At 35.9% G+C, this 25,169-nt stretch overlaps 1 protein-coding gene across 5 annotated transcripts in view; it reads right to left on the reverse strand.

The window, feature by feature from the left end:
* Window positions 1–25,169, reverse strand: part of LUZP2 (leucine zipper protein 2) — a 512,515-nt gene that overhangs the window by 192,734 nt on the left and 294,612 nt on the right. For all 5 annotated transcript variants that reach the window (XM_079930100.1, XM_079930101.1, XM_079930103.1 and 2 more), the window contains 2 exons: window positions 18,051–18,132; window positions 11,452–11,514 (listed from right to left, as the gene is read on the reverse strand). In XM_079930100.1, coding sequence (XP_079786226.1) covers window positions 11,452–11,514; window positions 18,051–18,132 — 145 coding nt within the window. The remainder of the gene's footprint in view (window positions 1–11,451; window positions 11,515–18,050; window positions 18,133–25,169) is intronic.

The following is a 25,169-nucleotide window of genomic DNA, read 5'->3' on the forward strand; positions in this document are numbered from 1 at the left end:
AACACGAGAAATTCACTGTCTATCAGTTCTGGGAGCCAGAAGTCACCAGGCTGACATCCTGCTTTCAGCAGGGCTGAGCTCCCTCCAGAGGCCGTAGGAGAGAACTTGTTCCTTGTCCCTTCCAGTCAACTCATGGCTGTAGGCAACCATTGGCTTGTGGCTGCATCTTTCCCATCTTCAAGGCCAGCATATTCAAATATCTCCCTGCTCTGTCTTTGTACTGCCTCCTCCTCTCGGTGTGTGTCAAATAAGGGCAACTGTGATTGCATTTAGGGTCCACGAGGATAATTCAGGATAATTTCAGTATCTCAAAATTCTCAATCACATATGCAAAGACTTTTTCATCATAAGGTAAAATAGGTACAGGTTCCAGGAACTGGGACCTGCTATCTTTGGGCCATTTTTCAGCCTACTTTGTGTATTTTCCATGTAATAACTCATTAAAAAATATACCATGAGTAATGTTTAATTTGTGAAAGCCATATATTAAGAGATAACATTTATTAGGAAGAACAAGGAAGCACACAATTACAGCTGTTCTCATAACTATTATCTCCTTGGACCATCATAACAACTGTGGGAGTGGATGTGAGCATTTCTACTTATATGATGATAACATCTAAGTATCACAGATAGTAAGTGTCAAAGATATGATTTGAAGCTGGTGTGTTTTAGTACCACTAACTTTTTTAGTACTGTGACACCTATTTTTGTCCTAAGCACTGGTCTTTTCTACACCTCTGAGGGGAAAAATAGTTTATAATTGCCTAAGTAATTGTCTTAAAATATTTCCAACATTCTGTGAACTTGTACACTCACTAGAAATAAACCTTAAAATAATGATTTTCTAAACCAACTTTCTTTAAAGTTACATTTTACCACTAAAAATATAGGTTAAATGATGAAAACATTTTTAAAAAAAATCTTGCTTGATGGTCTGATAACTATGCATTTTACATTTATTTATGACATGTACTAGAGAACTGCTTACTTTGGTGGTCAATATTTTTAAACACTCCTAGAATAAAAAGCTCTAAGTAAATCCAAACACAATTTACAGCTATTTAGGGATTTGTTTGAAATACTAATGACCATCTTCTTGGAATTTATCCTGAGTATAGCACTTAGATATTAACTCACAGCTTATGAGTTACTGTTTCTACAGATTAAGAATTTATAAACTTTGGAGTTTAAGGAATCAAGGGGATCATTTCATGTAAAACCCTTATTTTACCAATGACACACATAGAAGTAGTGACTTCTCCAAGGTGACAAAATCACCAGATGCTGGTAAAAACTCCACTCTCTCAATAATCAGCCCAAGTCAAGTTACTTTTCTCATGCTTTCTTCCTCTCTCACTTCTTTCCTTCTTCCCTTTCTTTTTCTTTTTCTTTTTGTTTTTGTGGTTTTCTTCTTTCATGCTTTTATTCTTTCATTGCAGCACGTGAGGGAACCAAAAGTACAATACCCTGCCTTCCAGCTCCATATGAAAAAACTTGGGATAGCAAGCTTTAGCAGCTTCTAAACAATATGAGGTTTTCTGATTCTCTAGGACTTTCAAAGTCATTTCAAGTTGGTTTAAGGAATATCTCTCGTAAGTTTGGGGACTCATTACTATGAATTATGGACAGTGGCCTATCCCATACAAATTACATAAATATAACCTGTTGAAGCAATATTTATTATTCACTCAACAAATATTTATCAAGTTCTTACTATTTTCCAGAAAGGATACAATAATAAATAAATATAAATAAATAAACAAAATAATTTAAAAAGTAAATATAACTTTTCTGTTCTTATATCTTTAAAAAACAAATACGTATATGGTAAATAATACTCTGTACACTTAAAATTTTGTTAATAGGGTGAACTACATGTTGTATGTTTGTGTGTTATTTTTAATAGACTTCATTTTTAGAGCAGTTAAATAGCAAAGCTGAGAGGAAAGTACATAGATTTCCCATATTCCACCTACCCCAACTCAGCCATAGCTTCTACCATTATAAGTCCCCCACTAGAGTGGTACATTTGTTACAAGGTTCACTCTTGGTGTTGTACATTCTAATAGTTTGGACAAATGTATAATGACATGTATCACAATTATAGTAGCACACAGAGTAGTTTCATATGCGTAAAATTTTCCTTTGTTCTGTCTACTTATCTATCCCTCTCTTCTATCCTTTGACAACCACTTATCTTTTTTTTTTTTTGGCCGTGCATGCAACATGCGGGATCTTAGTTCCCCAAACAGGGATCAAACTTGTGCCCCCTACATTGTGGGTGTGGAGTCTTAACTGCTGAACCGCCAGTGAAGTCCCCCAAAACCACTTGCCTTTTTATTGTCTCCATAGTTTTGTCTTTTCCAGAATGTCATACAGCTGGAGTCACACAGCATGTAGACATTTCAAATTGGTTTCTTTAATTTAGTGATACACACTTAAGTTTCCTCTACGTCTTTTCGTGGCTTGATAGCTCATTTCCTTTTAGTGTTGAATAATATTCCATTGTCTGGATTATCACAGTTTATTTATCTATTAACCTACTGAAAGAAGGTTGCTTCAAGGTTTTGGCAATTAATGTACAAAGCTATTACAAACAGAGAAGATCATTTACCTAATGCTATATGACTAAAGCTTCCCTAGGTCTTTTTTTTTTTTTTTTTCCGGTACGCAGGCCTCTCACTGTTGTGGCCTCTCCTGTTGCAGAGCACAGGCTCTGGACGCGCAGGCTCAGGGCCATGGCTCACGGGCCCAGCCGCTCCGCGGCGCGTGGGATCTTCCCGGACCGGGGCACGAACCCATGTCCCCTGCATTGGCAGGCAGACTCTCAACTGCTGCGCCACCAGGGAAGCCCTCCCTAGGTCATTTTTACTAAGAATTTGAATGTAACAATAAATATAAAATGAGAGAAGTAAAGATCCTTAATATGTTTGGAATGAGGGTGAAATTATATGCAAGGGAGCATTACTAACAAAGATATGGTGATGCAAATACATCATGCATGACTTGGGACTTGAAATGATTAAAGTATTACTTACTGCTCTGATCTGAGGGTTAGAAAATGGGTGAGGCTAAGAGGGAGTAATAGAAGTGTTTGATGGTTTTCTTTATACATTTTATGTTATTGGTCCAATATCTAGGGAATCTTTTGCAATGAACCTTTCTTTCCTGTAGCAAATTCATCCAAGTTTTGAGTCGGGTTGCTCCCATCTAACAAAAGGATAGAAATGTGACTCAGACTTGGCCAAAATGCTCTACTCCCCTGTCCATGATGATTAACTCAGGCATCCAAACAATATAGGCTCTTTCCTGGGATTTTTCTGCTCATGTAATCTGAAAAAATGGTCTCACTTGGCTATTATTTCTAAGCGGGTAGAATATTAATCAGACAGTTCTTGGACTTCTTGTCTGCCATGTGGAGAGAGACACTATGAGAGATGGAATGAGACTGTTCAGTAGTTACAGAGAGTCCTGTCTTACCTTGGTACTTATATTTAAATGAATTTAAATGAAATATGGAGTTTTACTGTATTTGTTTGTTTGTTTAAGCAAATAGTTTTCCATAGTATTGCTTATTGATGAACAAATTTTACCTCAGAACCCAATGACAATAATAACTATGATGATGATAATAGTTTCCATTTGTTACAAGCTAACTGTCTAAACATGTGCTAAATGTCTCTCACACATTGTTTTCTCATTTATTAAATCAACCATATTCTGAGGTGCTTAAAACTTATAAAATAATGTTTATAGAAGACACAAAATTAAGAAATCAAACTTTCCCCTTTACCTGAAGCATGACAGAGAATACTAGACATTCCTCTATCACAGAACAGAAATAGTGATCCAGATGCAGCCAGGGGCTAAACACACAATTTCAACTGAAAACTATTCCTAAAATTGTGTACAATGTCAGCATCTATCCAACATTCTCAATTAGGAAATTAAAACTTGGTGGAATTAATTGACTGTAACAGTAAATAAAATGAGATTTTTGGTAGACCATAATCTCCCATAAGACAGCAGTCCTGGTTTACTTCAGAAACACTGAGTAAAAATTCTATGTCCTTGCAAACTAGAAAGTTTACTGATGTAATTGTATCTGACAGCGGTAATTTTCAAATTTAGTTTTCTGTTTATTACTCTTTGGCTGTGTCAATCTGTTTGGCTGTTCCAACCCATTTTTGTAACACATACTTACAGCATTCCTTACTCTTTGCAAGTCAACTGGCCTGAAATTGGATTCAGCTATACGCATCAAAATTAACTACTTTCTTCACAGCAATAAACATCTAACAGTCTTTTTTCACCTACAAGGAAACTTTTGAAGTATTCACTTTTTTTAATGTTTGCTTTCTTGATTATGAATAAATAGCCATAAGTTCTAATCACTTCACTCCTTTCAAAACCCACCCCATCAATGACACATTCAGTGGCCTGAGTAGGTTATTGCCTTCATCGGCCCCTTTACAATATGTTATTGTAAAATGCTTATTTCAACCTGTTTTTATTGTAGATATTTTGCGCAAATTGTGTGATTATTATTGTATCATAACATATTATATGGCAAAATATGTTACTTGTTATACAATATTAAATTCTGCTCCTTACACCCTTTATGATCAGAGATTGTTTTGTGTTCATTGAAATTTATAATATTTATATATCTCAGGAACTAGCAAAATGTTGAGATAATTTTGGGAATTAAGTTATATGTTTAATACAAATGAATACATAAACAAACCTTATATATGCATCTAAATAAGCAGTATTAAAGTACTTCCACAGACAGATTTATATCTAATAAAAGTCTTTCCTCTTTCCCCATTGAAACATTGGCTAAGACTTATACCTAATAAAATGTTCTCTCTTTGCCTGTTTAAAAAAAAAAAAATTGCCTAAGCTGTTTACCTGGAATATACAAAATGGCATTTGAATAGTATCACCCTAAAATTCACATCTACCTGGAAGCTTAAGTTGTGCCCCTATTAATAAAAAGTGTTTTTTGCACATGTAATTAAGCTAAAATCAGGTTATACTGGATTAGGGTGGGTCCTAAATCCCATAAGAGGTGCCCATAAAGAAGAGTAGGAAACAAAGAGATACATAAAGAAGGCCATAGGAAGACAAAGCAGAGAGTCTTGACAAGCCAAAGAATGTCAAGGATTGCCAGGAGGCACTAGAAAGTAGGAAGAGGCAAAGCACGATTATTCTCTAGAACCTTCAGAGGGAGCATGGTCCTGTGACATTTCTTTGATTTTAGACTTCTGTCCTTCAGCATGGTGAGAGAGTACACTCTTACCGTTTTAAGCCACCCAGCTTGTGTTACTTTATTAGAGTAGCCCTAGGACCTAGTACAAATGGGTTATAATAAACTTTAGATAATGGATACACAATTAACCAAAATAACCAGTTGGCCAAAATTTCTCAGAAATCATCATTTTAAAAGGTAAACCAGAAGGAATAAAGTAAGAAAGTTGTGATGGAATTATCTGAAAACATCTCAAGCATGTCCTGGACTCAGTACATATTCAACTCAAACTCTCACAAAGGTTCATCTGCAGGCACCATTTCAGAATGATGGCCCTGGAGCACTCTGTCACATTATGAAATATCCCATCATCTTCACTTGAGTGTCCTTATTGAGGCAAGAAGATGGAATAATTTATTTTACAGAGACTTACAGCCACAAGAATTGAACGAAAATGGGTTTTCTTAAAACTTACTAGAATTTTATCTAGATCAGAGGTTACTGACTTTATTATTTTTTTGTTTCAGTCATGGACTCTCCCTGAAAATCTACATCCTCACCTTTGAAAAATACACATATGCATCTATATTTTTTTTTTTTTTCTGTCATCTTAATAATTTCCAGATGGTCAGAGATTCTCTGATATCTTGCTGGGTCTCTAACTATCCCTGTTGTAGAGAATAGCAAATTAGGGAAACCAGCTTCAATCTCCAAATTTGGACACGGTGTCCAATGTTTATTTAATTTATTGAAGTCACTGGTGCTAAGAACGGACTTAAATATGGTTTTCATTTATCTTCACTGTACACAGAGTCCCGGCCCTGTGGTTTTTTTGTGTGTGTAAAAAAATCTGAATTATAATATTTTAGTAAAGGTAGGATTCTAACTTTGAAGAGTCAGCACCTAGTTGAGGAAATAGTTCATACAAAAGCAAAGCTAAAATCACATGTTAAAGGATAGGCAAGAGGCCATGTATACACACAACATATTGTAATATACACACATGCACAACTGGATACTCTATCAGTGTTAGAGCATGTCTCTCAACCACTCAGAACCCTTCAGTGATGACACAACATATACTAAAGCTGGTTACCACACTCTAACCCTTTTTTTTTTTTTTTTAAAGAAAAGTTGTTAATACACTAGCTACCAAATTTTGGAACATTGTTTCCACGATGTGAAAGTTTTTCATAGTGTTAAACCCGTATTCCCAAGGAAAAATGAAAGCAAACAAATTAGAAATAAAACAAATCCTCTCTGTTTCTAAAGTGCATTGCAGTTCTAGGGCAGACATGACTTAGACTTTGCTAATCAGATATGATCCCTTCAAAATGCAGATACAGCAATTACTTACATGGGAAAACAGGCTAGATGTTATCCATGGTCTGATGCACAAGGGATATGGCTATGTGATACCGGAGCTCCCTGTGATGGGAACATAAAGGTGGCTGGCAGCTTCCTGATCTTGGCAGAGGTAGCCCTGCCTTGAGACAAACAGCTCTGGGGTTTGTTTGTGGAGTTGTTCCTAAGCTCAGCCTACAAAATGCATATGCACCTCTCCTAACATTTTGTTGAGTCCTCTAAATGGCTTAATAAGTCATTTTCTTCTTATCAGAGGTTGCTTTTTGTCACAACTGGCACATTGCCCCTAAAAATCCATGTTTTATTCCTCATATACCTGGATATGTGTCAATGATTATTTGGAACCCTTTGGAAACCCACAGATTGGCCAGTGGCTTGACCTGTAGCAAGACTTTCCCCCCAGGCACTTATAACAACAGCAATAAAACAAAACATTAAAGAAGATTAAATTGCTTATTAGTAGGAGATAGAGAAGGCAGATTAGTATTTCAAAGTTGGGTTAAACTATACGAGCCATGCGAAAAATAGATGAGCCAAGTAACTGAGAGAATAGAAAGAAAGGAAAATGGAGCCGTGAAATAGTGAGAGGGAAAACCTGCTGTGGAGAGTAGTTCTGACAAATTTCTGATTTCTATCACTGGCAAAGTAAGGCACACTTTTATGGTTCCTGACTTTATTATTACCATTTTAGAAATGTGATTTCTTATTTTTTCCTTACCTCGAACTATCTTGAATGAGTCTCGGGAAAATAATCAATCATAAGAATCTATACTAAAACAAACCATCACAGAAGAGATTTGGGGTGGGGGTACTTCCCCGACTTGCCTGTCTTCCTCCTTCCCTCCCTTCCTTCCTTTATTTCCTTCTTTCTTTCCTTCCTTCCCTTCTTTCTTTACTTCCTTCTTTCCTTTCTTTTTCCCTCTCTCTCTTCCTTTCACTTTTCTCCCCTTCCCTTTGTTATCTCTATGTACTCACTAATTTAATATAGACTATGTTTTAATACTAATCTAATTCAAATATTTGTAGCTATGTACTCCTTTGAAAAGTCCTGAACATTATCAAACTCTCACATTTCATTAAGGAGTTTCAAACTAATCAGAGATGCTTGTCTCAATGCCTAATTTATCTAATATTTCAATACCTATGTATTACCCTACTTATCTCTTTCTTATATCTGGAACCACTATAGAGAAACTTATTTTATCCTAGGGGAAACGGTGGATAAAATTAAAGAAAATTAGAAATGACAATAGAGAGAGGGTGTTTTAAAAGTGCAAAGTCAAAGAGAATTCTAAGCTTTGGAGTCAATAGGATTGTCTATATCACATGATGATGCAGTTATGGAAGTTAGAGAAGAAAGGCTAAGTGTTTTTGTTTCTTTGTTTTGCTTTCTGGTACAACTTTTTACATTTGTTGAAACCATACAATATCCAAATACAAAATGCAAAATAAGTAATTGAATGCATAAAACGGATTACATAAGAGACATCAGAATTAGAGACAGATTAAGAAGTTACTAAAAAAAATGGTGAGATAGCTACTATAAATCAATTTTTGCACTGTGAGAAATCTCATATTCTGCAAATGTGTACTCTAAAAATACAGGATGTATGAGAAAATTGTGATTGAGGAAGACCACTTACTGTGTAATTTTGTGATCATAATATTAACAAAATAATGACAATAGTAATAAAAATACAACCACAGTTTAATATTTTCTAGCATTTATCCCCCAAATCATACTCAATCCTTTGCACAATCTTACACTTAGAATTTACTGTTCTCTCTTTTGAGATGTAGACCCTACAGGGAATTGACTTCTAATAAAGTAGATTATCAGAATTAATTTCTGATACATATTTTTTCACTAATCTCTTATTTTAATACTGGGGAATGCCTTAGAGTCTTCTATATTCACAGTTTAGTCAGATATCTTGGTGCAGTAGAAACATTTTTTAAAATGTTTTGAAGGCACTAAAACACAACTACATGTACTAAAGGGAGGTCCTTTTGCATATTTTCTTTTGTCTTTGTATGATAAAAATTTTCTCTAAAATTTGACAAGGCTTTCCCCTGATTGCTTCAAACCTCAACATGTTGGGAAAAATTACATATAAACCAACACAATTTTTCAAACTTTACTGACATCATTCCATCATTTATTAATTGCTAATAAGGTGATTTGGTACAAAGAAATACACACTGTGGCAGAATAGATTTGGCTTGCGTGTTCCATGAAAGAGAATATAAGCAGAAAAGCAGAAGGCCTAGACCTGAAATTTGGAGACCCCCTAAATCTCAATAAAGCTTCTGTGAGTAAAAGCAATCCCAGACACAGGTTAAATGTGATGTCCATGTGAAGACATAGATACCCATAGAGACAGGTAAAATAAAGGAGCTTGAAATACTGTGATTAACTCATAGCTATACTCTTTTCAGTCTCACTCTTAACTTTCTTGGTTTAAAAAAAAAAAATTTCCTATTTCTTTTTCTCTTGCATTCTCACTTTGCTATCCATATTCTCCAAATATTCTCCAATGTTCTTTCCCAGTTATGAACACAGTCTTTGAATCACGGGGTCCCATGTATTCCATTCCAGATATGACTGCCTGGATGGAAAAATCAAAATGCTTTCTGCCCTACACAGCATTTGCCTAAAAATAAAATCTAAATATTTTCCCCCTCCAAGGGATGAGGTAAATCTTAAAAACTAAATGCCTAGCTTCTAACATAAAAGTGCCTTTTAAGATATTTACCTTCACATATGAAAAAAGTACCGATCATTCTTTAATAACTTTTCCAAAGTCCCTTCTTAAATTGGGACTTCCCCAATATCCTCACTCAGAAGTCATTCAGGAGATTTTGATCTTCTCCCAGAAATCTCTTTATACCTGTATGATCTCCCTCACCTCTCTGTATTTTGTTTAGTCAATTTGCCTTTTTATTTTATTACTCCTGAACAAAAATCTTTCAGGTAGTGTCCATATATTTTTACTGTGCAGAGTATGGGCCAAGTATTTTGTTTAACCTCTACATACTGATTATTTGTCAAAATAACAAATCTAAAATTTCAATGAATTAATAAAAAGGAGTCAAATTAAAAGCATTCAGTTGATAATATATGTTCACCATTAGGTTTTGTTAGAGAAGTCAAAGACTTTTCTGGTTATCAAGTATCATCTTGCAGATTTTCAATATGATGAAAGTAAATAGTAGCAAATTTAATTACAAAGCTTACATTTGGCAGCCATTCTGAAGAGTTGTATTGCTTTTTTAATTATTCTAGCCTATACACTTAGAAAATTAATATTAAACCATGGAAGGAAATAAAATATTTTATTAATCCTCATAGGTGCCTGATATGAATAATTTATAGTTTGGTTTTAAAAGAGCTTCCTCCTTAAATTCTAGATTTTTAAAAAATTATGTAAGATGAAAAGTTAACTGATAATACATACACAGAGATATAAATTAGCCCATAATCCTCTCATTCTTATACAACGGGGTTCATGCTGTTGTTGTGTGTGTGTGTGTGTGTGTGTGCATGGATGTGTGTGTACACGTCTAAATGTACTTTCTTTCCTATTTTAATACTGGCTTTACCATTGTTTTAAACATTCCCTTTGTCTTAAATGATCCATGGAAAGTTTTAGACTTGAGTAATCGGGCCCTCTCTGAGCCCCAGAGAACAAGAAATTATCTAGTACAACCAGTATTTCGGTAACTCTAGTTTACTGACATTTTCCACCATAAACAGTAAATCCAAGATTTAGGCCTCAGGGAAAACATTATCAAGTCCATCTCATTAGACTTTCTTAAGAAGACTCAGAAGAAAAAATCATTAGAAAGAAATGAAAACACAATAGAATCATAAGAAAGACACTTAAAACTTTTCTTGTTTTCCTTTTTTCTATACATCATTTTGCACATTTGATAAACCATTTTAATGTCATGATCAGAGTACAAATGCTGAATCTTGATACCAAGGCATTTGTATAGTCTATTTTTTAACCTGGGCATCAAGGTGGAAATGATATAGGAATAATGTAGCTCATCTGTATTTGAAATGTCTCAAAAAATTGAAGGAAAGAAGGGAGGGAGGGAGGGAGGGAGGAAGGAAGGGGAATAAAGGAGACTAGAAATGGCTAAAGCAGTTGATTTGGGATTTAAAATCCACCTTAGTGGGATTGATAAAAGAAGATGTATCTTTAATTAATCATGGTTTAAAAGTTCTAAATAACTAATTTCATTCAAGGAAAAAAAAAGAAATAAAAAGGTGGAAATACAAATGTGATGGAGAAATTTTAGAAAATAAAGTAGTTATGTAACAGGGTAGACAAAAAGTCAAAAGGAGGAAAAATCATACAGCATTTTATAGGATCCTTACATTTTAAAGGCTGTAAGCAAAGCGGTTACAGCTTATTTATTTCAAATCTACATCACTCTAAGATTACCTCACATAAATTTTTCATTCTAGATTGACTTTTCCTAACATAAGGTCCATTTCTAACTAGCTCTCTTCTTCAGTGCCTGTGATGTCATTTGGTAGACAAATACATTTATAAAATAAAAATAAATTTTTAACATTGCCCAAGCAAAATATAATTAGAAGGGAAAATGACCTGGAGATGTATGAACTAATAACGTTACCAAATATATGTTACAGTAGGGATTATATACTCAAGTTTTAACCTTATAGTTCCTCTCCATTAGTACTTAACTAAAGGACATATTTGCATGTGATCATACCCCAGAGCTTATGGCAAATCAATATGTTTGTTTCTGTATATTCTTTGACTTGTAAGAAATTTTCCTGAAATATGTCTTACCTCATTTTGGAGATCTCGGATCATTTTGTTCTTTCTCTCCATTTCAGTCTTTAAAAAAGCAATCTGAAAATAAATAGAATATCATGTAGGCATATTTCAAATTCATTTCTATAGCTTTTATAAATTTATTTTCACAATTTTTGAAGTATAATAAAATTATCTCTTTGTCAACAAATACTGAAAAAGAACAAAGGGTTAAAATTTTCATTATCCACATTTTTATTGCCAAATTCATAAATATATCAACTAGTTATATCACATAACTTTTTCTTATGTAATAAAAGATTATTATTTTTTTTTAATTTAGTCTGTTTCTGTTTTGTAAATAAGTTCATCTGGGGGGGCAGGGATAGTTAGGAAGTTTGGGATTGACTGTGCACACTGCTATATGTAAAATAAATAACCAACAAGGACCCACTGTATAAAAAAAAATGAAGAGGGGACAAGAGAATGATATGCTTGAGATGAGATTGGTCATGTGTTGTTAATTCTTGAATCTAATTGATGGATTCATGGGGATTTATTACACTACTCCTTCCACTTTTGTGTAAGTTTGAAATTCTCCATAATTAAAAGGTTTAAAAAAAATTTTTTAATTGAGAAATGCACGTTATGACTGTGATTCGCTTACTTGTCTAAACTTCAATTTTTAAAAATGTGGTTCTTAAACAAAGCTAAATTCTAGGGTTGGGCCTAGGAATCTCTTTTCTTAAAACATGCTCCATGTAATTTTTATATAAGGCCAGGATTGAGAGCAATTGCATAGTGATGCTCCTGACCTCAAAAGCATGGAACGTTATAACTGTACCAGAGAAACCATGATGTTTCCTGCTGAATATGATATTGTCAGAATCTGTACCCTTAGGCCAGTTATTCAAACTGTATCTGTATAAACATTGCATCTTTATCTGCCTGACTGCTTTGAAAAAGGTCAGTATAGCACAGTAGCTAAAATATGAGACTCTATGGTCACTGAGGGTTCACTATTTATGTGAATGTATGACAGATGAAACATTTAATTTCTCCAATTTTCAATTTTCTGCCGGTAACATCTTTTTAAAAAGTAAAAGGAACAGGTAAAATTAATTTTACTGATATATTTTATTTAATTCAATATATTCAAAATAGTATCATTTGACATGTAATGGATTAATAATGATAAATTGACTTTTTTTTTGCAATCTATCTTTAGAATCCACTGTGTGTTTTACACGTACAGCATATCTCAATTTGGACTAGCCATTTTGTAATGCTCAAAAGCCTCATGTATCTGGTGGTTATATATTGAATAACATAGTCTTAGAGGATTCCTGGAATGATGCAAAAGAGACTGGCAATGTGGGTTATCTCTAGAGATAGATTAAGTCAGTAGAAATCAAATTTAGGAGTAAAGTTAATTTTTACCATATATATACACATTAAAAAAATAGTTCTGAAACCTTTCAAACATAAACAAAAGAACAAGAGTAATACTATGTAAAATGCTTCTGGGCCCACCCTAAGGATAAATATATATAAATGCTTTGTCCAATTTTCTTCAGACCTTGTAAACAAAATGTTATAGTACTATTAAAGCCCCACCTAATTTTTCTCCCTCCCCTCCCCCCAGAGGTAACCACTATCCTGGATTTGACATGTAATAGTCTTGTTCACTTTCTGTACATTATACTTGTTGTGCGCCTGTAAAGCTTTACAATACATATTAACACCTTGTCTTTTCTGGCTTGTGTAGGTGTCCTTGTATTACCATTTCCTCAAAAGGTAACAAAACCTAAACCTAACAATTTTTGATGGTCCAACTACATGTTGAAGCAGAAGCAGAAGCCTGAGAACCACTATGTCCATCATTTTGGTCATAACAATTTTCAAGCTTACATTTGAATTATGAATATCCTCGGAGCAACCTGAAAATTTGAGTCATACTCATTGTCCCATTAAGGAGATAGTTCAATTTAGTAATTAGATATATAATCAAGGGCAGCACATAAGAGTATCTGCTCTTAAATCTAAAATAGCACAATATTTACAGAATCAAATCTAAATGTTTTCCCTCTGTTTGAGAGTGAGCAATTACAATTATTTCATTCTCCCCTTCTTATCCAACTTTCAACTACATCAACTATAGTCTTCCTAGCAGAAAGAGTAATTGTTGAATGATTTGCAACAATTAAAATATATACTTATTTAATCCTTAGTTAACATAGAATCCTCAAATAGGGAAAAAAAGGCACAAACAGTTTGAGTCTTTACCAAAGTTTGGAAGTGATGAGTCCCAGTACTATGAAATCTATCTTTTCCTAGATTCCACCAGATGCACATTAAAAAAAAATCATGCTTTTACTAAATATATGTTATTCCCATATTTGTTAAGCTTTCTGTCATCTCTTTCTGGACTTTGACTTAGAAAATATCAGTCATTCAACTCAAAACATAAACACATTCCCTCCAAAAGATAAGTATTATTTATTTCCGCAGGTATTTGCATTTATTGATCATGATGATATATTTTGTTAATATAGTCTTGAATTTGTTCTTATAGACCTTTTACATGTACATTCGTTAGTAGAAAAATAGCTATTAGTTTACACATACAGCCATTAGTTGATTTTGGAATCATAACTGATGAAGTTTTCAAAATGAGATGAAAGTTTTCAATTTTTTTCTATTTTCCAGAAAATATTTGCCTATATTTGAAGTCAACTGATCTTTAAAAATTAGTAGAAGTCACCATGAAAACCTTCTGGCTTTGAAATACTTGGGAAAGGAGGTCTTTTAGCATAATAAAATTCCAACTGTGTTCAGCTATTCAATTGTATCAGGGAACTGTTGCTCATAATACGTTATTTGTTTGAATTCCTATTACAATTATGACTCTTAGCTCTTTTTTTTTTTTTTTTTTTTTTTTTTTGCGGTAAGCGGGCCTCTCACTGTTGTGTCCTCTCCCGTTGTGGAGCACAGGCTCCTGACACGCAGGCTCAGCGGCCATGGCTCACGGGCCTAGCCGCTCCGCGGCATGTGGGATCTTCCCGGACCAGGGCACGAACCCGTGTCCCCTGCATCGGCAGGCGGACTCCCAACCACTGTGCCACCAGGGAAGCCCTTAGCTCTTTTTTTAATTCAACATTTTAAAATTTGAGTCTGTCTTTCTATTCTTAATCTTTCTCATATCTTAAAGTCTTTTATCATAGTCTTTTTAAATAACTTAAATATACCTTTTTTTGTTTTCTATTTTATTATTGTCTTCACTAGTCTTTAAAATACGCTCTTTATTGCACTGATGTTTTGCTTTTTAAATAACTTCTTGAATTTATGTTGCTAATCTTTTATTTTCTGAAAAAATGCATTTAAAGCTATCAATTCACCTCAATTATTATATTGGCATATAGTGTCTTCACTATTATTAAGTATTTCTTTATTTCTTTTATTATTTCTTATTAACCGAAGGGTTATTAGAAAATGTATTATATATTTTCCAAACATAAAGAATTGTTTAACCATTTATAAAAAGTTATTTTAAATTTTATAACAAAAGGATTGAATAACATAGTATATATGCTAGTCATATTTTTGAACGTATATAACTTTTTGTATTATACATATTATATTTCTATAAAATTTCTATAGATATCCTGCATGTACTTAAAAAGAATATAGTCACTTTTTTAGAGATTTCTATATATATCTAATATTTATTACTACAAGTTGTATTTTTAAGATTTTTGTATTTGCCTATTTCTCCCTTCACTTATAGATTGATGGATATGGAAGCTGATTTGTTAAGTACATTTATGTTTATGATGGTTATAACTATAACCACCTCATTTTATTTATTTATTTTTCTTTGCTAGCATATAATGCTCTCTCTTACATTATATCTGTGCTTTAAATTCTATTTGCCAGCATTAATATTGCTGTCAATCATTTACTTCTTTTATGTTGTTTTGCATATATTTTCCTGTATTGCTTACTTTAAGTATGTGGTCTTCTCAGTTGTTAAAATTAGCACATTTGCATATATTGTCCTAATTTCTTAATTGCAGTTATTCTGTGTCTTTTAAAAATTATTATTAAAATTAACCCATTTAAATTATCATTATTTCTAATACATTGAAACTTCTGCCAACAGTAATTCTTTTGCCTACATTTTTCTTTCAATTGGATAATTTATTTATTTTATTTTTTTCTTTCTATTGAGTAGATCAAATTTAGTTTAGATTCTACTATCTACTATATGCCAGATATAATTTTAGGGAAATTATGTATGTTATTTTAATTTTAATTATTCCCCAAATTCTTCAAATAAGGAAACCTGCAGAAGTTAAAGAGCTTACTCAAATTTACAGATAGTAGATTGTCCACTAGGAATTTAAACCCAGAATATTCTTATTCTGTAGCACATGTTAGGTTATGAATACATATAGGGTGTTCCTGGTTTAGTAGAGTATTTTGGGGTGCGAGAGGAAAATCCTCCCTCAAGATTCAATGCTGAACTTTAAGAAAAGCACTGCAAGGATTCTGAGGTGAGGATAAAGCTGACTCGGCCAGTCCTGTCTCCTCCTTCTTCCCAACTATGCATCCTTTGTCCCCACTTTTGCCATACTTGACTCTTCTAACTTTTGTTGAGCTCTTTCAAATGTTAGAGCTTTCTTCTTTTGGGATGTTAGACACACTGTGCATAACATATTGGAATAAACACAGGTTCATGCCTTGGCTTCTCCAAATGCTAGATGTGTAAATACAAGCAAGAGTTATTCATTTTCAGAAAAAAAAAAACAAACAAAAAAAACAACAACAGTAGTGTGCAGTTTTATTGTGAGAATCTGAGAAAACAGTATTGTGAATATTTCTATTCTGTTCTAACTGTCATTATTTGTGACTGGGCTATGAAGAAGTTGAGATTAAATGCGATAGATCAAGAAAGAAATGGGATTGCAATTAGGGTTGCTCCTTATGCTGGGTCAGATTCTGAGGGGAGGAATCAACATGATAGTGCTAAAAATATGTCTGTTCTTTTATGTAACACCTGCTGTCCAAAGAGCCAGACACTAGAACACCTTGTACGTTAGCAGTGAGTGTTGCCATGGCATAACAGAGAACAACAAAGATGCTCATCCTTACAGGTGGGCTGGACAGATAACAGTGAATTTATTAACAAGAAATAATCCTGCACCCAGAAGAATCAACAGCCATTATGACAAAGACTGTCTCCAAGAAGCAGGTACCCCAGATGACAGACAGGGCTAAGTTTCAGAAGCGAAACTTTATACCCTAATCCAGATTATTCAAGGAAGACTTGCAAAAGAAAGACAGGATGACAATTCTTAAAGGAGCTGGGATCCCAGGTAATCAACCTGGATGAAGACCTTGTATTAGTCCAGTTTCTAGCTTCTGTAAACTTGATGCTTTAACATCTACCTTACACATATACGCAGACTAGCCTTGTTATGGACAACCCAGTAATATGCTTGCATCATCCTATCTTGACCTCCTGCCTTCCTCATCGCTGCTCCTCCCCCACCCACTTCTCCTGGTGGTAAGCTTTTCAAATACACACTAACCAATACAGAGCCTAGAACTCCAGCCACCCCTTGTACTGAGTTCTCACACTTCAGGCGACTGTCCACCTGCCTTAATCACCCCAGGGCCGGATACCAGAAAAATAGTCCCTGTGCCCCAGAGCCTGCTGAAATAATTCAAATGGGCCAATCCTAGGCCTGCTTACCCTGCCTAGCCCATTCCTTCCCACAGAAACCACAGTAAAGGCTCTTGTGCACAGTTTCCCCACCTTCCTTTGCCTTGTGCCTGACCTGGTGCTTGCCTGCGTGGTCCCCGGTCATGTGGCATGCCTCCCTCTTGGGAACTGTGAGAAATAAACTATCTTTCCAAAGGTAATTGTTTCCTGATCTATTGGTCTTACTATACCTCAAATTTTCTATTAATATACTATATTTTGAAATAGATTCAGGTCCTCGAACAAGATAAAAGGTTCAATCTCCATAAATGGTACATAAGTGCATGTGGGGAATGAGGTAGAAATCTAGTTTTTAGCACTACTATCCAGAACACTATCTGTCCTGCCCGTGGTGAATATCAGTTATAAGAACTGAAACGTGAGGGTCAATAGAACATCATTTTGAGAGAGAAATTCTGGAGAGAAGTTTGATTCTTAAACTTTGGGGTGTCTCAGAATCACCTGTGTAGTTGATTAAGTAGGCAGATGGTGTGGCTCCACCCTTGGGAGATGTCTATTCAGTGGATGCAGGGTATGGCTTAGGGATCTGTATAGTTTAACTTAGTTCAAGGTCACACCCCAAAATTCAAGAGCCACTGATAGGGGGCCCGACACCAACACTCTTGCCCTGAGTTTTTCATCCATAAATAAGCGTTAGGAATCAGAAGACCCCTAAAAATCAAATACAATGAAAATATTTTTTTGAAATGATTGCTGCTAAGTATTTTTGTAATCTTGTTGATTGTGTTGTTTTCATTATACTTTCATTTATATTTGTCACAGGTGTATTTGTTCCATAATGATTTTAGGGAAAAAAGTTAACAATTTTCCAGGCCCAAAGCAAAGGACACAGAAGAGAAACACTTACAGTAGCCTGCTGTTTTTCTGCTTTCTCAGTTGTCTCTTTAAGCTGATTTTCCAGGGCCTCCTGGAGAGACTTCATTTGTTCTCTGTTTAGTAGAAAATAGAGAGCAAAAGAGAGACATCATATAAATCTCTTATTTCCTATTTACACGATGAAAGGAGGTTTTGCTGTATATATACATTTAGGAAACATAACTAGAATATATAGAGCCACGGTTAAACATACAAGATGTATCTCAGGACTCTGGTAATAAAGAGCCTTCTCTCCCATGCAAGCACTAAAAGCAAGCTGTATTTAAGGGAAATTGCCTTACTATTGTGTCTTATAAGAATCCTACTGTGTGAATCATCTGTGAGCTGCATAATGTGTTAAATCAAATCGATATAATAATTAGAGTTAGAAAGCTAATTTTAGTGACAGCATGCCAGGGTGTGAACATGCTGTTTAGAAAAAAAGTTAACATAGATTTGCTGATGGGATAAAATTATCATTCCCTAGGATGCTCCACATTAACTAATTCTAAAGCACTGTGCTTTAGACATCCTGTATAAGGTCTGAGACTTTTTGTAAAAACAAAGAGAAAAAAGACGTATATTTAATGCAAAAGCTGCCTCATTTATTGGAGATAATAAAAAATACACCTGCACATATATACATATTGTGTCTCAAGTTCAGTAGGACATAAGGACCCTGTCTCACATTAAAAATATAAATATTTTCATAAATATGAATTCCTCTCAAGGGTTTAGGATTTTCTCAATTATGACAAATTTTATTATATTACTGTGCCTTCATTTTATCACCTAAGCTATCACTTCAAAAAGTTCAGATAGGAGAGAGGGGGAAGATGGCGGAAGAGTAAGACGTGGAGATCACCTTCCTCCCCACAGATACACCAGAAATACATCTACACGTGGAACAACTCCTACAGAACACCTACTGAATGCTGGCAGAAGACCTCAGACCTCCCAAAAGGCAAGAAACTCCCCACGTACCTGGGTAGGGCAAAAGAAAAAAGGAAAAACAGAGACAAAAGGATAAGGACGGGACCTGCACCGGTGGAAGGGAGCTGTGAAGGAGGAAACGTTTCCACACACTAGGAAGCCCCTTTGAGGGCGGAGACTGTGGGTGGTGGAGTGGGGGAGCTTCGGGGCCGTGGAGGAGAGCGCAGCAACAGGGTTGCGGCGGGCAAAGTGGAGTGATTCCCGCACAGAGGATCGGTGCCGACCAGCACTCACCAGCCTGAGAGGCTTGTCTGCTCACCCGCCGGGGCAGGCGGGTCTGGGAGCTGAGGCTTGGGTTTCAGTCGGAGCGCAGGGATAGGACTGGGGTTGGTGGCGTGAACACAGTCTGTGGAGGTTAGTGCACCACGGCTAGCCGAGAGGGAGACTGGGAAAAAGTCTGGACCTGCCGAAGAGGCAAGAGACTTAGCACTTCCCTCTTTGTTTCCTGGTGCGCGAGGAGAGGGGATTAAGAGCGCTGCTTAAAGGAGCTCCAGAGACAGGCTCGAGCTGCCGCTAACAGCGCGGACGCCAGAGACGGGCATGAGACGATAAGGCTGCTGCTGCCGCCACCAAGAAGCCTGTGTGCGAGCACAGGTCACTCTCCACACCGGCCCTCCTGGGAGCCTGTGCAGCCCGCCACTGCCAGGGTCCCGGGATACAGGGACAACTTCCCCAGGAGAACGCACGGAGCACCTCAGGCTTGTGCAACGTCATGCAGGTCTCTGCCGCCGCAGGCCCGCCCTGCACTCCGTGCCCCTCCCTCTCCCCAGCCTGAGTGAGCCAGAGACCCAGAATCAGCGGCTACTTTAACCCCGTCCTGTCTGAGCGAAGAAGAGGCGACCTACACGCAGAGGCGGGGCCAAATCCAAAGCTGAACACCGGGAGCTGTGCGAACAAAGAAGAGAAAGGGAAATCACTCCCAGCAGCCTCAGGAGCAGCGGATTGAATCTACACAATCAACTTGATGTACCCTGCATCTGTGGAATACCTGAATAGACAACGAATCATCCCAAATTGAGGAGGTGGACTTTGAGAGCAAGATTTATTATTTTTTCCCCTTCTTCTCTTTTTGTGAGTGTGTATGTGTATGCTTCTGTGTGAGTTTTTTCTGTATAGCTTTGCTTTCACCATTTGTCCTAGGGTTCTATCCATCCATTTTTTGTTATAACGATTTAAAAAAATTTTTTCTTAATAATTATTTTTTTTTATTTTAATAACTTTATTTTATTTTATCTTAATTTATTTTATTTTATCCTCTTTCTTCCTTTCTTTTTACTTTTTCTCCCTTTCATTCTGAGCCCTGTGGATGAAAGACTCTTGGTGCTACAGCCAGGAGTCAGTGCTGTGCCTCTGAGGTTGGAGAGTCAACTTCAGGACACTGGTGCACAAGGGACCTCCCAGCTCCATGTAATATCAAACGGGGAAAATCTCCCAAAGATCTCCATCTCAACACCAACACGCAGCTTCACTCAATGACCAGCAAGCTACAGTGCTGGACACCATATGCCAAACAACTAGCAAGACAGGAACACAACCCCACCCATCAGCAGAGAGGCTCCCTAAAATCATAATAAGTCCACAGACACCCCAAAACACACCACCAGACGTTGACCTGCCCACCAGAAAGACAAGATCCAGCCTCATCCACCAGAACACAGGCACTAGTCCCCTCCACCAGGAAGACTACACAACACACTGAACCAACCTTAGCCACTGGGGACAAACACCAAAAACAACAGGAACTACGAACCTGCAGCCTGCAAAAAGGAGACCCCAAACACAGTAAGATAAGCAAAATGAGAAGACAGAAAAACACACAGCATATGAAGGAGCAAGATAAAAACCCACCAGATGTAACAAATGAAGAGGAAATAGGCAGTCTACCTGAAAAAGAATTCAGAATAATGATAGTAAAGATGATCCAAAATCTTGGAAATAGAATAGACAAAATGCAAGGAACATTTAACAAGGACCTAGAAGAAATAAAGATGAAACAAGCAACGATGAACAACACAATAAATGAAATTAAAAATACTCTAGAAGGGATCAATAGCAGAATAATTGAGGCAGAAGAACGGATGAGTGACCTGGAAGATAAAATAGTGGAAATAACTACTGCAGAGCAGAACAAAGAAAAAACAACGAAAAGAATTGAGGACAGTCTCAGAGACACCTGGGACAACATTAAACGTACCAACATTCGAATTATAGGGGTTCCAGAAGAAGAAGAGAAAAAGAAAGGGACTGAGAAAATATATGAAGAGATTATAGTTGAAAACTTCCCTAATATGGGAAAGGAAATAGTTAATCAAGCCCAAGAAGCACAGAGAGTCCCATACAGGATAAATCCAAGGAGAAATATGCCAAGACACATATTAATCAAACTGTCAAAAATTAAATACAAAGAAAACATATTAAAAGCAGCAAGGGAAAAACAACAAATAACAAACAAGGGAATCCCCATAAGGTTAACAGCTGATCTTTCAGCAGAAACTCTGAAAACCAGAAGGGAGTGGCAGGACATATGTAAAGTGATGAAGGAGAAAAACCTACAACCAAGATTACTCTACCCAGCAAAGATCTCATTCAGATTTGATGGAGAAATTAAAACCTTTACAGACAAGCAAAAGCTGAGAGACTTCAGCACCACCAAACCAGCTTTACAACAAATGCTAAAGGAACTTCTCTAGACAAGAAACACAAGAGAAGGAAAAGACCTATAATAACAAACCCAAAACAATTAAGAAAATGGGAATAGGAACATACATATCGATAATTACCTTAAATGTAAATGGATTAAATGCTTCCAACAAAAGACACAGACTGGCTGAATGGATAAAAAAACAAGACCCATATATATGCTGTCTACAAGAGACCCATTTCAGACCTAGAGACACATACAGACTGAAAGTAAGGGAATGGAAAAAGATATTCCATGAAAATGGACACCAAAAGAAAGCTGGAGTAGCAATTCTCATATCAGACAAGATAGGCTTTAAAATAAAGACTATTAGAAGAGACAAAGAGGGACACTACATAATGATCAAGAGATCAATCCACGAAGAAGATATAACAATTGTAAAAACTTATGCACCTAACATAGGAGCACCTCAGTACATAAGGCAAATACTAACAGCCATAAAAGGGGAAATCGACAGTAACCCATTCATAGTAGGGGACTTAACACCCCACTTTCACCCATGGACAGATCATCCAAAATGAAAATTAATAAGGAAATACAAGCTTTAAATGATACATTAAACAAGATGGACTTAATTGATATTTATAGAACATTCCATCCAAAAACAACAGAATACACATTTTTCTCAAGTGCTCATAGAACATTCTCCACGATAGATCATGTCTTGGGTCACAAATCAAGCCTTGGTAAATTTAAGAAAACTGAAACTGTATCAAGGATGTTTTCCGACCACAACACTATGAGAATAGATATCAATTACAGGAAAAGACCTGTAAAAAATACAAACACATGGAGGCTAAACAGTACACTACTTAATAATGAAGTGATCACTGAAGATATCAAAGAGGAAATCAAAAAATACCTGGAAACAAATGACAATGGAGACACGACGACCCAAAACCTATGGGATGCAGCAAAAGCAGTTCTAAGAGGGAAGTTTATAGCAATACAATCCTACCTTAAGAAACAGGAAACATCTCGAATAAAAAACCTAACCTTCCACCTAAAGCAATTAGAGAAAGAAGAACAAAAAAACCCCAAAGTTAGCAGAAGGAAAGAAATCATAAAAATCAGATCAGAAATAAATGAAAAAGAAATGAAGGAAATGATAGCAAAGATCAATAATACTAAAAGCTGGTTCTTTAAGACGATAAACAAAATTGACAAACCATTAGCCAGACTCTCAAGAAAAATAGGGAGAAGACTCAAATCAATAGAATTAGAAATGATACAGAGAAGTAACAACTGACACTGCAGAAATACAAAAGATCATGAGAGACTACTACAAGCAACTCTATGCCAATAAAAAGGACAATCTGGAAGAAATGGACAAATTCTTAGAAATGCACAACCTGCCAAGACTGAATCAGGAAGAAATAGAAAATATGAACAGACCAATCACAAGCACTGAAATTGAAACTGTGATTAAAAATCTTCCAACAAACAAAAGCCCAGGACCAGATGGCTTCACAGGCGAATTCTATCAAACATTTAGAGAAGAGCTAATACCTATGCTTCTCAAACTCTTCCAAAATATAGCAGAGGGAGGAACACTCCCAAACTCATTCTACGAGGCCACCATCACCCTGATACCAAAACCAGACAAGGATGTCACAAAGAAAGTAAACTACAGGCCAATATCACTGATGCACATAGATGCAAAAATCCTCAACAAAATACTAGCAAACAGAATCCAACAGCACATTAAAAGGATCATACACCATGATCAAGTGGGGTTTATTCCAGGAATGCAAGGATTCTTCAATATACGCAAATCAATCAACGTGATACACCATATTAACAAATTGAAGGAGAAAAACCATATGGCCATCTCAATAGATGCAGAGAAAGCTTTTGACAAAATTCAACACCCATTTATGATAAAAACCCTCGAGAAAGTAGGAATAGAGGGAACTTTCCTCAACATAATAAAGGCCATATATGACAAACCCACAGCCAACATCGTCCTCAATGGTGAAAAACTGAAACCATTTCCACTAAGATCAGGAACAAGACAAGGTTGCCCACTCTAACCATTCTTATTCAACATAGTTTTGGAAGTTTTAGCCACAGCAATCAGAGAAGAAAAGGAAATAAAAGGAATCCAAATTGGAAAAGAAGAAGTAAAGCTGTCACTGTTTGCAGATGACATGATACTATACATAGAGAATCCGAAAGATACTACCAGAAAACTACTAGAGCTAATCAATGAATTTGGTAAAGTAGCAGGATACAAAATCAATGCACAGAAATCTCTGGTATTTCTGTACACTAATGATGAAAAATCTGCAAGTGAAATCAAGAAAACACTCCCATTTACCATTGCAACAAAAAGAATAAAATATCTAGGAATAAACCTATCTAAGGAGACAAAAGACCTGTATGCAGAAAATTATAAGACACTGATGAAAGAAATTAAAGATGATACAAATAGATGGAGAGATATACCATGTTCTTGGATTGGAAGGATCAACATTGTGAAAATGACTCTACTACCCAAAGCAATCTACAGATTCAATGCAATCCCTATCAAACTACCACTGGCATTTTTCACAGAACGAGAACAAAAAAATTCACTATTTGTATGGAAACACAAAAGACCCCGAATAGCCAAAGCAATCTTGAGAACAAAAAACGGAGCTGGAGGAATCAGGCTCCCTGACTTCAGAGTTTACTACAAAGCTACAGTAATCAAGACACTATGGTACTGGCACAAAAACAGAAATATAGATCAATGGAACAGGATAGAAATCCCAGAGATCAACCCACGCACATATGGTCACCTTATCTTTAATAAAGGAGGCAGGAATGTCCAGTGTAGAAAGGACAGCGTCTTCAATAAGTGGTGCTGGGAAAACTGGACAGGTACATGTAAATGTATGAGATTAGATCACTCCCTAACACCATACACAAAAATAAGCTCAAAATAGATTAAAGACCTAAATGTAAGGCCAGAAACTATCAAACTCTTAGAGGAAAACATAGGCAGAACACTCTATGACATAAATCACAGCAAGATCCTTTTTGACCCACCTCAGAGAGAAATGGAAATAAAAAGAAATATAAACAGATGGGACCTAATGAAACTTCAAAGCTTTTGCACAGCAAAGGAAACCATAAACAAGACCAAAAGACAACCCTCAGAATGGGAGAAAATATTTGCAAATGAAGCAACTGACAAAGGATTAATCTCCAGAATTTACAAGCAGGTCATGCAGCTTAATACCAAAAAAACAAACAACGCAATCCAAAAATGGGCAGAAGACCTAAATAGACATTTCTCCAAAGAAGATATACAGACTGCCAACAAACACATGAAAGAATGCTCAACATCATTAATCATTAGAGAAATGCAAATCAAAACTACAATGAGATATCATCTCACACCAGTCAGAATGGCCAACATAAAAAAATCTA

Source organism: Stenella coeruleoalba (genome assembly GCF_951394435.1).
Source record: "Stenella coeruleoalba genome assembly, chromosome: 8".
NCBI classification, from domain to species: Eukaryota; Metazoa; Chordata; class Mammalia; order Artiodactyla; family Delphinidae; genus Stenella; species Stenella coeruleoalba.